This window comes from Macadamia integrifolia, chromosome 10, assembly GCF_013358625.1.
Source record: "Macadamia integrifolia cultivar HAES 741 chromosome 10, SCU_Mint_v3, whole genome shotgun sequence".
NCBI lineage: Eukaryota > Viridiplantae > Streptophyta > Magnoliopsida > Proteales > Proteaceae > Macadamia > Macadamia integrifolia.
This window is the reverse complement of record NC_056566.1, coordinates 7,802,894-7,819,113: the sequence shown is the minus strand read 5'-3', so window position 1 is coordinate 7,819,113 and position 16,220 is coordinate 7,802,894. Positions and strand designations below refer to the sequence as shown.

General features: G+C 38.7%; 1 protein-coding gene across 2 annotated transcripts in view; it reads right to left on the bottom strand.

Annotated features, from left to right (window-relative positions):
• Positions 1 to 1,450: 1,450 nt before the first annotated feature.
• Positions 1,451 to 16,220, bottom strand: part of LOC122091133 (protein FAM133) — a 74,127-nt gene continuing 59,357 nt past the window's right edge. For both annotated transcript variants that reach the window (XM_042660972.1, XM_042660973.1), the window contains one exon: positions 1,451 to 1,936. In XM_042660972.1, the coding sequence (XP_042516906.1) occupies positions 1,721 to 1,936 (216 nt within the window). In that variant the 3' untranslated portion in view covers positions 1,451 to 1,720. The remainder of the gene's footprint in view (positions 1,937 to 16,220) is intronic.

Genomic DNA, 16,220 nt, shown 5'->3' with positions numbered 1-16,220 from the left:
AGATTCCCTGAATACAAGGATCAGGAAAGTACTTGACTTTATAGATAAAACCAATTTGGGACAGAATGACCTTCGTCCAGTAATTTGGGGATAACTTGCTGCTCCGATATCGGTTTGGGGTGATTCAAATTGGGAATTAAAGATAAGAAATGGGGCTACAACTTTCGTGAGATAGGAGTTATTGATAGTTTAGGTGAAAAATATCTTAAAAGGGCTATCAAGTTACAAGACTTACACAGTCTGAATCTAGAAATGCTAATTGCTTCAAAAATTCAACTCTTCTAGGTTGGATCTTTGAGAGGGTGTGATTCAACTCTTCAAGGTTGAAGGCTCAGCTCTATAGGTTGATTGAAAGCCCAATCTCTTCAAGGATGGGTGAAACACAACTTGATTTCGTAAGAACTCTTCAAGGTTCATAAGAAGCTTGGAGCAACTTTCTTTGATTCAATTGTCTCTCCAACTCAAAATGTGTCCTCTTTATATATGACTACAACCCTTAACCTAAGACATTACAACCATCTTTTAGAATTTCAAGTTGTGACATGGACCAATCACAAAATACATTAGAAAATAAAAACTCAATAGAAATCTTAAAAATAGAAAATGTAGTTGAGGTCTTCCATTTGTTGAAGCCTCCCATGCCTTGATTCAAGAGTTGAGGTCTTCCAATGCCTTGATGCAAGACTTAATACTTTGATTCTTGTTTCAAGATGAATAGTGTCTTCTAAGTAGGCTTCTTTTGTAGCTTTCAAGGGAAGAAAAGCTTCTTGACTTATGAAGAGCAAGAGAAACTTAAAGGAATCTCTTAGGGACTCCCAATGGTGGACTTGGCCAACAATGTTTGGGCCAACTTCTTTTGTGCTTGGTTCCTTCTTGGCCTTAGTTCAAGTTGGTCAAATGAGCTTTACGGTCTTGGACCTTGACCTAATTGGGTTAGGCCTGCATCAGAAATAAAAATGGATTATTTGGAACGGTAAATCAATAAATTTTTGCAAGTACAAGTGGTGGGGGCTTTCTTTCATTGAGGAGACGACCAATCTGGAAAAGTTTCTGTTTTTATATGTGAATCGGAATGGAGATTCCTATATGTGCAACCGAGACTCCTAAATGATATCTTTCATTCTGGGAAATCTATCGTGGTTCCAGATTTACCCGATTCAGGACCACTGTATATGGAACTTTATGCCTTTAGGAAGTTTTAGTACTTTGTCATTAGAAGACAATGTCTCAAGGTTTCGTGGGTTTCAATCATCTAGTGTAAAAAGTTTTACACCTGTCATGCGACTTTCGGTTGGTGTCTTGCTCATGGGAAGTTACCATCAGATGATGTTGTGAAGTAAAAGGGTGTATACCCCACCCTCCTTTACCTCTCGGTGAAATATTAACATGCATCCTTGCGTAATCCAAGAATTCACACGAGCATCCAGGATTTTTTGAGAGAGAGAGAGTATTACACAACGTTTAACCCTCAAAAACTAGTGCACCTGAATATTACACAACAGTTTAATCCTCCATAAGGTGAGTTGGACTTCAGTATTGGAGTGGGAAAATAACTGTCGAGAAAATCTGCTAAAAGATTTTAAAGTAAAAACAACATAAATATAATCACAGGGCTTGTTGCTCATCAAGAAGTAAGAACATAAAATTCATTAAAAACCCATAAGAAGAACCAATCTACCAACTACAAAGGTAAGATTTTTGAAGACGAATAACGTCATCATCAGTTCTTGACACTTCCAAAGAATCTCGAGAGTGGCAAGGGGCCGTTACTCTCTTCGCTATCACTTTTAGAGCGTTTTGTTCTTGATTTGTGCTTCCTTTCCTTCTTTTTATTATGCTTTGACCTTGATTTTGATCTCTTTGTTTCGCTTTCATCGTCACTGCTAGAATCTGAGGATGAAGTAGAGGAACTAGACTCCGAAGATCTCCTTGATCGCTGCAAAATCACAGCTGAATGAGATTGAAGCCAACGATAGGAAGATAAAAAGTTACAGACCAGACATTGAGATATTTCACATTGCATTTTCCTAACCATAGCCATATACAGTCTCGGACAAAACCCTCACATTCAAAAGTACATGAAGATGAGCCAAAAAATGGGAAGCAAAATCACAAAACAGTCTCAATGGTTATGAAAGAAACTAGGGAAAATACCATAAGAAAAGCATGCAGCAAATCAAATCAAAATATCACAACAAAAGCATGCAATTAATCATTCCCCAATCAAGTTATCCCACATTATATTTGAATCGAGTTTGACATCACTCTTTTTGGAGATGATACCATGGTGAACATCAGCAAATTGTATGATTTGTTAGCATCATTCATGTTAAGTAAGCAAGCCACTTCTTCAATGCATCATTGGCCAGAAATATACTGAGAATAAGTCTTAAACACTTGACTGCTTTGGGGATCACATAACATTGGGATGAGTTGGTTAATGCAACTTTACCAGGTTGAGCAGGTGACAGATCCACCTTGGCTTACCAGCCTGGTGTTCAAAATGTATTGTCATAAGATCCCAAGGTTTCTTATGCTTTTTGTGCAGCTACTAAATCACTGATTCCAATAAAGTAGTAGTTCTGGAAAAGACACAAGAGAGAGCTTAGAAGATAAGGGAAGACTTTAGAGGTGAAGTTGCAGAGACAAAAACCTCCTCTCCTGAGGGTGAAGGAGGCAGACTGGGAAAAGGCAGATCATCGATGACATTCTGTGGCTGTTGAGTGTATTAAGGATCTGAGGTTGAGGGCATGAAAGGATACGCAAGAATGACAATGAAGAGCCTTATGACAACATTTCTTGGGATTTATTGGATTATGTTAAGGTTTCTGGGAGAGCTAGAGAACTTGGGGATCCATAGTTGTTAGCTCTGTCTGCTATTCTTCTCCTGTTAATCGTCTCCTTGTGATTACTTGGAGGCTAGGAAGGGGATAACCAAGGGGACCCACTTTCTCCCCTTCTTTCTACCTTGGTTGTAGATGTGTTTGGTGAACTCTATAATGAGGCAGATGAGAAGTATATCATTTGTGGTTTCAGGTGGGAAGCATAGAGGTGTTAGTTTCCCACCTACAAAATTTGATGATACTATGGTTTTTCATAAGTCTGCCACTTAATGTATTAGGAGAGAGTCAAAGGCTCATAAAGTGCTCTAAAGTATCTCAGGCCCTTAGGTTAATTTGGAAAAGAATATGTTGGAGGATCTCACGGTCTTTTCTGATACCTAGGGCAAGATTGCCAAATTGACTAGTTCGGGTAGGCTCCGGTTGCCTAGTCATCACCTAGGAACTGGACAGTCCAACTTTGACACATTCCAGTTGATTGCTTCTGTGGTAAGTTTATCTTGAAATATGATCTTATAAATTCACTAAAAAAGTTGGCTGCTTGGCTGTGGGTCGCGTACTACATAAATGCGAATTCATTACAAACAGCAAAAGAGAAATCATGACACCAAAATAGGGACACCAAATTCACCCAACATAAAGTCAAAAGCAAGGTGCCAAGCAAGAATTGAAGTTGTCAATATCGGTCGGGTAATTTTAAGAGACGTATAGGTGCGTATCATATCGTACCAAAGATACGCAAGATAAGCACATAAATGGACAAGATACACATGGAAATACACTTTTGCATAAAAAAAAAAAAAAGTATAAATAAACAATATAACGTGTCATGCATAAACACTAAATTGGAGAACACTGTATTGAGAAACAAGTCAATCAATTGAAATTGTTATGAAGGATGAGGTTTCTTACATGTGGTAACAGTCTATTGTCGACTTTCTAAGAAATTTTAAAATCTATGAACAAAATGATGCAATAATTTATATTTGATGCAATGTTCTAGCTTTTTTTATCTAAATCTACTCAAAAAAAAAAAAAAAAAAAAGAGTGTGTTTTCAACTTACCTATTTTGTTAGGTTTAGCTTCAATGGATGGTTTTTTATGCTCTAATCCTCTAAACATCATTTTGATTGTACATTTTGAATAGTTTTCTATGAATGATTCAAAGCCCCAAGTCCGAGAAATGAAGGGGAGATCAATTATGTAGTTGTGTTCAAATGTTGGAAACTCAAGACTGCCAATGAGAAGAACAAGCTCTGTTTCGAATGTGAAATGGATTTTGTAGATATGTGTCTTAAGTATCAGTATATATCAGTGTGTATCGGTTGTGCATTAGTTCTGTATTGGTGCGTATCACATCGATACGTAAGGATACACATCATTTTTAAAAGTGTACTGTAACGGTCTGATGGAGGGCCTATAGAGAAAGGGAAGTAATCCCTGAGTGAACTCAGAGTTATAGGGAAGAAGAGAAGAACAGCACCAAAAGGGGGGAAAAGGGGTCACACGTCTTGCACCATACCCGGCACTAAAACCTTCAATTCAATTTATCATCCAAAATCCCTGTCCATTAAATTGGGTTACATGCCTTTATATAATAAACTAAAATTAAAACTTGCCTAAATAAAATCTAAAACTGAAATAGCAACTACTAATTACTTCCTCAACTCTAACTAATAAAATTATAAACAAAATACACTCAAATTGGTAACTCCCTAATTGACTATTAACTGCTCAAATTAAAATATTGCAAATAATCCCCAAAAATATAAAATCCTACAGATCCTAATGAATCCAAAAATCCAATTGGATCTTGATCATCTCGGTTGAGATTGCTCGAAGGGTCAACCTTGTTCAACCTCAATTCTGCATCAATTCCCCCGATGTTGAGAAAAACTCGTCCACGAGTTTTAAAGAATGATAACAATAAAAACTCACGAGCGGGGGTGAATTGCTCGTCGTCTGCATCGCGAACAAAATCCATGATGTGAAGCTTTGGAGGTGCATTCAAGTCCGAAAAATCATGGGGAAGAATGAAGTCAAGATGGTGAACAATTGGCATTGCATTGATGTTCGTTTTACCTGATCCACGATTTTCTCACTTTCCGTTGTCATCACCTGTTCCACAATAGGACAGTCTTCTACTTGTGTTGATGCATCTTGTTCGTCTTCTGGTTGTACTGGAGGTATCACTTTCTTTGACTCAACCAATCCATGAAGATTAAATTTTTAATGCATGTGGTAAGCTTGGAGAGTGCACATAATGTTGTCATGATCAAGGATTTCGTCCCGCTGTTCCAACCAACCTCAACCGAATTTAATGATGCGTTGATGAGAGTCAAACACTTCACAAAAAGCACCATCATAATAATGAGAAACAGAAAATTCAACAAATACATCGTCCTTTAACTCAAAAATGATCTAATTGTCAAAGACCTACCACAGATCTGGAGACAAAAGTGTCATTTAGTCACTTATCAATTAACAATTTAGCAGACTTTCCATTGGGCAGGCAAACCCTGAACTTAACACAAAAGATTCCATGACCAGACTTGAACTCAGAATTTTCTATGGGCCTCAGACAAAGAAGACAACTCCACTAGGCAAGTGGGGGTAGAACTGTAAATACTTGGACTGGATTAGAAAGCACAATGGAATATAAAGTGGAGGGGCAAATTTGGAATCTAAAGGATAAATAAGGACAAAAAGTGATAAAAGAGAAAGGATGGGTAGTATGGGAAATAAACAAAAAGGAGTTACAGGAAAAAGGAATATAGGAGTCGTAGGGGGCAGTCATACCAACAAGGGGAGGTATTCTTCAACCAAGAAGCAAAAGCTAAGGAACCAGTTGGGGTTCGCTGGGTTCTGTTGTCGAAGAGGAAGCCGGTTATCAAAGATGGCGACTTCAACTGCGATGGTGGTGGTCGTTCGAACCAGGTAACTCTTTTTTTTTTTTCCGCTGCTATCCTCTTCTTCTACTTCTTTCTCTTCGGCTGCATCTTTTCGCTTTTTTTTTTTTTCCTGTTCTCAATCTTAGCAGAAACTAGAACTGAAGATGACAAGGAAGGAATCGTTGCAGGGAATCCTTCGGCTCTGATACCACTTGATGGAGGGCCTGTAGAGAAAGGGAAGAAATCCCTGAATGAACTCAGAGTTACAGGGAAGAGAAAAATAGCACCAAGAGGGGGGGGGATGGGGTCACACGTCTTACACCATACCCGGCACTAAAACCTTCAATTCAATTCATCATTCAAAAAAATCTGTCTAATTACTAGGGTTACATGCCTTTATATAATAAACTGAAATTAAAACTTGCCTAAATACAATCTAAAACTGAAATAGCAATTACTAATTACTTCCTCAACTCTAATTAATAACGAAATAAACTCAAATTGGTAACTCCCTAATTGACTATCAACTACCCAAATTAAAAGATTGCAAATAATCCTCAAACAAAATAAAATCCAAAAGATCCTAATGAATCCAAAAATCCTATCGCATTTGGATCATCTCGGTTGAGATTGCTCGAAGGGTCAATCCAGTTTAGCCTCAATTCTACATCACAGTCCCGATATCAATACGATACGGACCGGTACTTTAAACCTTGGATACCTTCAAGTATATCATGTAGCATATTAGAAAGCTTGTTTTAGGAGACATCCGGAGATGAATTGGAGATATGCTAAAAAATGCTAAATACGTTTAGGATATGTTTTGATAAGTATGATTATGCTTATGATACATGCAAAACAAGTGTTTTTAAGCATTGTGCACCATAAATAAAAGAAAACATCCAACCAATGTCAAGTTATCTTCGTCTTCATGGTACCTATGTAATTCATATCTCTATTGGCAAGTGCAATATCAAACCTACTAATAAGTAATAAGAAGCAATTAGCAGGATGATTTGAAAAAGTGTTACAGATAGGATAAGTATTCCACATCGTATATGTGTGTAGTATGTACATGTACTACCTAGCCTTGTATTACTCACTGTATTTGTTATCCTTTGTACTATAGATCTACATCAGAAGTAAAGATGGCCTCTGACATATCTGTCAAGAAATCATTTTCCAATACCTTAGGTGCATTTTTAAAGCAAACGAGGCTTCAGCCTCTCTGGTCAAGCATGGTAGACTGAACATACTTCAACGTATGTCGCACCACGCCTAACTCACTGACCAATACCTAACTCCACTGACCATCTATGTCGCACCTTGTTACAGCTCAACCCCTGCCACCGGCCGCCTATCATTGGCTACCGCCAACCCATTTTGGCCCTCCTAGGCTGTTGCCACCTCACCATTGGCCCCGTCAACCATTTCAGCCCTGTGGACTTGGCCGCGGTCCTCTACCAGCCCTACCTCCTTGCCGCTAGCCATGCCAGCCCCTCTCGACCTAGCCACCCTCTATCGCTGACTCCACCAGCCTTATACAGGCCGCTGCCCAGTCTGCCTAGGCCTTGCCGCTAAGCACCGCCTAGACCACCCTGTTGCTACCATTGGCTTGCCTCCATTTGATGGTATGACAAACGCTCTTCTCAAGATACCTGATGGGTGACACTCCGATGCCAATTGAGGCCTCTAGAAAGAATACCTGGTTGGCAAATGATGCCCTTACTATGTCCTTCCTTCAGAACTCTATGGAGCCATCTATCAGTCCCAGTTTTGTGTTTCTGAATTTTTCCAAAGACCAATGGAAGGCCGTTAAGCAAACATATGTACAGACAAGTAACTATACACAAATTCATGAGATTCGTTGTCAGGTTCATAAGACCACTCAAAAGGACTTAGTCTCTCACTGACTACTACGCAGCCCATACCACTATTTGGCAGCAACTGGATTTTTATCAACCCGTTCCTATGGCCTGGACTAAGGATGCCACAACATATAAAAGAGAGCATGAAAAGGAAAGGGTCTATGACTTTCTTACTGGCTTGAACCTGAAATAGGATCAAATCCATATTCAAGTCCTCGGCCAAGAAATTTTTCCAACTCTCCTAAGGATGTCACAACATATAAAAGAGAGCATGAAATGGAAAGGGTCTATGACTTTTTTACTGGCTTGAAACCGGAATATGATCAAATCCATATTCAAGTCCACGGCCAAGAAATTTTCCAAATAAAAGAGAGCATGAAATGGAAAGGATCTATGACTTTCTTACTGGCTGAAATCCGGAATATGATCAAATCCATATTCAAATCCTCGGCAAAGAAAAATTTCCAACTCTCCTGCAAACCATAGGAATAGGGTGAACCTCTTTTATATTTTAGGTCAGAACCAAGCTTGGTTTTGAGTGGTTTTAGACCATTCAGGGTCTTCCACTAAGTTGGACCCCTTCCCAGGAAACTATAAAGTGCAACTATTGTGGCAAGCCCAGATATACCCATGATACATGTTGGAAACTTCACGGCCATCCGAAAGGAGGACATGGGGGGAAACAAGGCTCTGCACGTTCCCATGTACATCTATCAGAGGCTTCCGATAGATCCCAACCACCCATCCTTGCCTCTATGGCTCTTTGTACTTTGGATCAGCTGCTTATACGCTAGCGTGTGTCTCAGCTTCTATTACACCTACCTCTAATCTTACCCAGTCAAGTACATTCCATGTTTCTACTAGTTTTAGTCCTTCCCACTGTTAGTTAAAACGGGAACGGCAAAAAAATAGAAACGTACGGTACGGTTTTTAAACAGATAAAAACGATGAACGGTATGGTAAAAAAAAGGGGAACAGCAAACGGACGAAAACGAACGGTACGAGTATTAAACGTGTAGTTTTCAAAAAAACGGTAGTATACTCATGCAATTTGAGAGATTATTACCTGTATACATGCATCTAATGTTCCAAAAGCTCTGGGAGTCCCAAGATAAAATAGCCCAATGGGCTACAAGAAAATGAGATGTTGCTAACTTTAGCTTCTCCTTACTCAATGGGCTATAAGAAGATGAGATTTTTTTCCTATAGATAGTATGGAAGTTAAAAACCAAAAACCAAGTACCATATTGTCTTCACTCTTCACTTTTATTTTTTTTTTTTTTTTTTTTTAAATTAATTAATTAATTTTTATAAAATTCCTATTTTACCCTTAAAAAATGGATACGCGTTTAAAACGGATTATTTTGCCATTTTCGTTTTTTCCGTATTGTATAATAGCATACGGGAAAACACGTTTTAAATGGCAAAAAAACGCAACCGCGTTTTAACTAACAGTGGTCCTTCCTGGATTCTTAATTCAAAAGCTTCGGATCACATGACTAGTTCGTCTAAGGTGTTTCATTATTCTCATTTAGGTAAGGACAAAGTACATGTTCCTAATCCTCTATTTCTGGGAAAAGGACCGTTGCTTGTTCTCCTACTATATCCATGTCCTCTATTTTACATTTACCTAATCTTTGTGTTAATCTACTTTTTATTTATCGTCTGACTATTGAACTAAATTGTTGTCTTATTCTATTCCACTCACTGTGTTTCAGGATCTAGTGATGGGGGCAACGATTGGATATGGTAGGGCACGTGATTGGTTGTATTATCTCGAGCCAAATCTCACTCCTATGCCACTAAAGGTTTCAACTCATACTTCTCGAATAGGTAGTTCTCTACAATAGCTACATCGATGGCATCGCCGACTTAGTCATCCTCATTTCGGACTTTGGGTTTATTACTTCCTTCTTTAATAAAGCAGTGTGATCTACACGAGTTTATTTGTGATATTTGCTAGTTGTCAAAACATACTCGTTCTTCTTACTCTCAAAGTTTAAATAAAAGTGATGTTCCTTTCTCCTTTCTTCACTATTATGTTTGGGGAATCTCTCACATTGTAGATCAGAGCAGTTACATATTGTTTGTTTCCTTTATTGATAATTTCACTAGCCTCACTTAGGTTCTTCTCTGTACTAAATTCAAGGCCTTTTCTTATTTCTGCTCCTTCCCTGCCATGATTGGACCCAATTTCAGGCCCAAATCAAATTCTTCGCTGTGGTATCAACACTAAATATATTGACGACGACTTTCGTTAATATCTAGATGAGAACGGGATCATATATCGAGTTCGCACCTTAGAATAAAATGGTATTCCTAAGTATAAGAATTGTCATCTCCTTGAGATTACCTACTCTCTCTTATTTACCATGAATGCTTTTAAATTTTATTGGAGAATGTCATCCTCACTGCAGCTTAACTGGTCAACATGATTCCTTCAAGCATCCTCGACTTTCAAACCCATGTTACCCTTCTTTCAGACCCATCCCTTGCTTCCCACCCTCTTCCTCGGGTGTTTGTTTGTGTTTGTTTCGCACACAACTCCACCCTTCTCACACTAAGCTTGATCCCAAGGCCTTCTGTTGTATCTTTCCTTAGATTCTCTTCCCTCTGCCTCTCAGAAGGGATAAAAGTGCTATCACCCACGTACTAGTCGACTCTTTGTTACTCTGGATATGTCACTTTTCATGAATCTGAGTCCCACTTCAAGTAATCTCTTTAAAGGGAGAGTTTTGTGGCAGAGATTCCTTTTAGTTATTCTAGTCCTTTTCTCATTGACATTATTCGTATTGAGGGGGGGAGGGCAGAAGCGGTTCCTATTGAGGAGAAGACTAGTGATACTCTAATACCTGAATCAACCAAACTAGACTTGCTCAGTTATTCGCGGTAGAAGACTTAGACAAAGCAACCCACTGCCTACCTACCATGTCAATTGTAACTTCCTGATCCACCTCCTTTATCGCAGTCAGATAATGAGATTCCTCCTGTTGATATCAATCTCCTTATTGCTATTAGGAAAGGAGTAAGAGCTTGTACTCAATATCCTATTTCTAACTTTGTTTCCTATGAGTCTCCATCCCTATCTCATCGTGCCATTGTTTCTCCTCTGTCCTATGTTTCTATTTCGTAAGGCTAAAAGGAAGTTATCACTAATCCTAAGTGGAAGGAAGCTATAATGGAAGAAATGCAGCCTCTAGGAAAAAATGGCACTTGAGACCTTGTTCCTCTTCCAATAGGAAAAACACCAATGGTATGCAAATGGGTGTTTACTATAAGGCAACAGGTAGGTGATAATGTTGAATGATACAAATCCAGGTTGGCTGCAAAAGGCTTTACTCAGACCTATGGCATCGACTGTCAAGACCCATTGGCTCTTGTAGCAAAGATGAGCTCGGTTCAAGCACTCCTATCATGCGCAAACCTTGGATGGAGTCTTCAACAAATGGATGTCAAAAATGCTTTCCTCCAAAAAGATCTTGAAGAGGAAGCATATATGGATATACCTATAGGCTTCACCTCTCCTCCTACAATTGGTAAGGTGTGCAAGTTGATGAAATCTATATGGCCTCAAATAGTCACCACGAGCTTGGCTCAAGCGATTTATGATGTGTTTTTATGTAATATGGGTACTTTGGGAACTAGTTTATTATATTGTTGTCTTATACTATATTTTTCCCCTTTTTTCCTTTTACCTCCCTAGGGAGGTGTATGTAATTCCTTATATCATGTCAGTAAAGCAATATAGGTGTGAGTGTTTATTCTCTCACACATAACATTCTACCATCATTACTCTTCTTCTCTTCTCCTTCTCCCTCAACCTTCCACTCTCATCTCCCCGCTTGTTCTCTTGTTCTCTTGCAACCTTTGAATTCTAACTTGAAGGCCATGCAGAAATTTTGATATAGACAAAGTCATGTTTATCAAACTTTATTCATAATGCAGAATGAGGGTAAGGTTATTTGCTCTCATAAAAAATGTTGATGATATAGTAGTAACAGGCAGTAATGACTCAGAGATATCCAGGTCGAAAGCTCAAGTGGCTAAGGAGTTTGAGATTGAGGATTTGGGACCTCTTAGATACTTCTTGAGAATAAAGGTAGCAAGATCCAATAATGGTATCTTTATTTCCCAGCGAAAGTATATCCTAGACCTTCTCAGTGAAACTTCCATGCTCAGGTGTAAACCTATGGATCCCCCTATTGAAGTCAACTATCGACTGAGCAGTAAAGGTGGTGATCTTGTTGACAAAGAGAGGTTTTGAAGGCTCATTAGAAGTCTGATATATCTATCTCATACCCGACTAGATATTTCCCATATTGTAAGGTAGTTAGTCGGTTTCTATATGGTCCATACAGAGCAGATCTAGAAGCAGTAAACCAGATTCTAAGATACCAGAAATCTACTCCTGGAAAGGCAATCATATTCTCTAATCATGGCAATCTGAAACTGAAAGCCTTCACTGATGCTGTTGGGCAAACTCTATTGATGATCGTCGATCTACCTCTAGTTATTATGCTTTTCTAGGGGGTAATTTAGTTACCTGGAAAAGCAAGAAGAAAATAGTGGTATCTAGATCAAACTCTCTTTTCTCTTCACCTCCTTCTACTTGTTTGTTTATATTCCAGTATGTTTTAATTAATTATTTGCAACTAAAAGGTTGAAAACTACTCTCTTCTATTCCTATCTTTCAAGAGACCTTCCCTTAGTTTAGTGTTTAATCAACCTAAACTTTAGATTACCATAAATAGTTTTGACAATTAGAAAAACATCACACCCAATTCACCCTCCCTCTTGGGTGTTGCCATTTGATCCAACAGTTTTGAACTTGAGTTTTTCTCACCAAAGGAAAATCGTGCTTGACTCAAACGGCTAGTTTGTTGCATATATAAAGGATTGAGTCATGCAAGACCATATGACATTAGATCACAAGATAAATTTATTTTAAAAGAGTAAATCATTTTGGAAGAGGGAATGATGTAGATCGAGCTGTCAAAAAGAGAATTCAATGCTGGCCCAATTCTGGTTCAGGTCTGGTTCAGTTTCGTACATCGAACTAGCCTTATTTTTCTCCAATCAAATCAGCCAACCTGCTGTTACTGTTCACGCAGGTACTGTTCACGTGAACAGTACCTTGGGGTCCAATATTGACAGCTTGTTTGGGAAATACGCTGCCAGCACTTGTTAGGATATTAGATATTAGTTTCTATTTTTATTTCTTTGCTTTATCTTGGCAAGTAAGCTTTGTAACTTGGGAAGATTAGTTTCCTTTTTCAGTTAGTTTCTATTTTCTTAGTGAGCTAGTTAGTTTCCTATTTTGTTGGTCAAAAAAAGTTTCTATTTTGTAACTTAGCTTAGTTTCCTTTTTTATTATGTCTTTGTGTCCAAGCAATGTAAGGCTATTTAAATCCCATCAATTATAATGAGAAGACAGATTTGAGTTAAGCAAAAAAAAAGATGGCTTATGCTGTTATGCTGTGGGATGCAGTTGGGTGAGATGCCTAAACTTGAGGGGTGAGATGCTCATTCCCTAATTCTTCTTCCACCCTTCTCAACCCTCCATCAAATTCTCTTTCTTCTCTTATTTTCCTTTTATTTGTTTTCTTAGAACCAAAGCCTATTGGAGGACATCTTCCCTATTCAGCCAGATTTTGAGATCCTGCCTGGGATTAGGATCACTTGTGATTCTAGTTCTACATTAGGGAAAAGTGATCTTGTGAGAATCAAGTGTGCTTAATTGCTGCAGCTTTCAACTTGTAAAGAAGTCCTTTTGTTGTGTTCTGGTATGAGTTTGAAGAAGCTCACTGCTGTATTTTCTGTACAAAAAATAAATCCTTGGCCGATGGTCTAGGTACTCAATCCGAGGGACTGTGAATGAGTTTGCATGAAACCCTTAGCCAAGTGTGGCAGAAGTGTTCAATCTGAAGGATTGTGATTGAGTTGTAGAAATCCTTGGCCGAGGGTCCCAATGCCAATCTGAGGGATTCCTATCAGTCGTAAGGCTTGATTCCTACCATTTGGAAAAGAGGATCCATAGTGGAAAAGGAAATCTTTGGTCGGGTGGATTTGAGTAGTGGATGTAGGATCTTCTTGGATCCGAACAAGTCTAAATTGCTTAGGATGTATTTGGTTCTACTTAGAAATACTAATTCATTTGAAACACCTTGTAAAGCTAAATGTGGTTCATTTGAGAAATAAGGTAAATAGTAAAACTCATATTTGACACACATAATCCTAGCCCTCATATAATAGTCCATGTTAAGTGGTGACTCAAAAGAATCACAAAAATCGGGATGGGTAACCAAACAGTTTTCCGGAAAATCTTAAGAATAAATACAATTCAACAGAAACACTCTATGGACTCATTGCCAAATCCGAAAGAAAACTCCAACGAATCATGTAACCAAACACATCCTTATGTGGTCTTTTGTCTCCTTCACTATCTCTCCCATGCACTCTCTTATCTTCTTCCTACTTGCTTCCTCTATTTTCACTTTGCTTTGTTTTCATTGTTTACAAGTAGTTGAATCCAAAAGCCAACTTGATTTTAGCTTGAATAACTAGTCACCCAATTCACCCCCGTCTTGGGTGTTGCCATGTGATCCCACAATGTAAATGGGAACCAATGCGATTGACTTCAATTCCAAGAAAATAGTGTAAAGGGCCCAAATCTATGAGGGCGAATTCTCAAGCTAGTTGTTGAATAAGTGCAGTAATGGAGCTCAACTATGAACCAGTTACTATGATGTCGTCGACATGTATCGAAACCAAGATTGTATCATTTGACAAACAGAGAGGCAACCAACTGAGATGCAATGAAGCCCAAGTGGAGAAAATAGGAGCTAAGGTGATGGAACCAGGCTTATGGGGCCTGCTTCAATCCATAGAATGACTTGTAAAGGAGGCGTGGTTGGGAAATGTAGTATCAATAAACCCAGAGAGTTGGGTCATGTATACTTTTTCGTGAAGTTTTCCATGTAAAAAAGCATTATGGACATCCAATTGCCAGATGGGTCAATTGTGCGTAAGGGAGAGGGAGAGTATTATGCGAATGCTGGTGGGTTTAATGACAGGGCAAAATGTCTCACCGTAGTCAGACCCTTTTGTTGAGTGAATCACTTTGCCACCAATCGCACCTTATAGCATTCAATAGAGCCATTAGCATGGCACTTAATTTGGTATATCCATTTGCAATCCACGACATTCTGATATGGTTGGGAGGGACAAAGGATCCAAGTCCCATTTTTTATTTAGGCATTATATAATCTTCATTTATTGCATTGTTCCACTTTGGATCCTTGACAATATGGGTAAAACAAGTCAGCTCCGAATCAGTATTGGTGGCAGCACTTAAGAGAGCGGAGGGAATACGATGATCAGTAGAGACCATAGTTTTTAAGGCGCTGGTAAGGCGACTGAGCGGAGGGAATACGATGATCAATAGAGACCATAGTTTTTAAGGAGCTGCTAAGGCGCTTAGCAGCGCCTTGGCACTAATGCGGTCTAGAGATGGTAAGGCAGTGCTCTGCCTTATGTGAAGTGGCGCCTTATGGTTTTTTTTTTTTTTTTTTTTTTTTTTTAAACACATTTTAAAATTACTTGATGAAGATTCCAAATATAGATTTTTTATTGGTAGGTGTATGGTTTTGTTAACACTTGAGATGAATGGGATCAGCTTTACTCCACCAAAAATAACCAAAACAAACAAAACACGATTCACAAACAGGGTTTGGATTTTGTCAAGGGTTTTAAGAAAGGGCTTTGAGAAGGAATCAAGGAACAAGGAAAAACCACTGATCCAAGCGACCATTTTGCTCCAGCAGCGGTGAGCTTGCTTCGGCAGTGGTGAGCTTCATTCTTCTTTGACAGGAGTAGAAATATAGTGGATGACCTTAGGGCTTAGGCACTCATTTTGGCATCACAGAGGTAAGTATAATAAATACTTGAATTTTTTATATCTTCTTTTCTTTATATTTATAATTTTGTTTCATAATTATGTATTTATATTATATGTTAATATGATTGATGATTGATGATTGATGAAGATGAATTTAGTTTATTCACTTTATTGATTTGTTTTCTTGATGAATATCTTACATTGGTATGAATATGAACCTTTAATATTTATTTAACATATGAGTAATAGGATTCAACTAGGATTTGAGCCAAATAAATTAGTCTTATAAAAAAATTACACAGGAACGCTTTAGTCGATAAGGCGACGCTTTATGCCCGCCTTATCGCTAAGGCGCTCCGAAAGACCCTTAAACGCCTCCGTCGCCTTACCGCATTAAAAACTATGGTAGAGACAAAGGTCTTAGGCTTGCAAATTCCAGCCTTTAGACGGGGGAGCATAGGATGGGAAGGTGAAGGAACAAAAGAGCAAGGTTTGGGAGCAGAAGAACTGAGATGTAGGAGGAGAGATAGAAACAGGAGGTGGAGTGTCAGATGACATGACAGTGGCGGAGGATTGAGAAGAAATGTTGATGAGAGCAGGAACCAAAGGGGAGGGAGGAGCCAGTCCAGACTGGACTGTCTTTTCCCCTAGGTGCTATCCTAATAACTATGCACCAAAGAAAACATGATGAGACACAAATTCCACCAGTTTGTGGATCAAGACA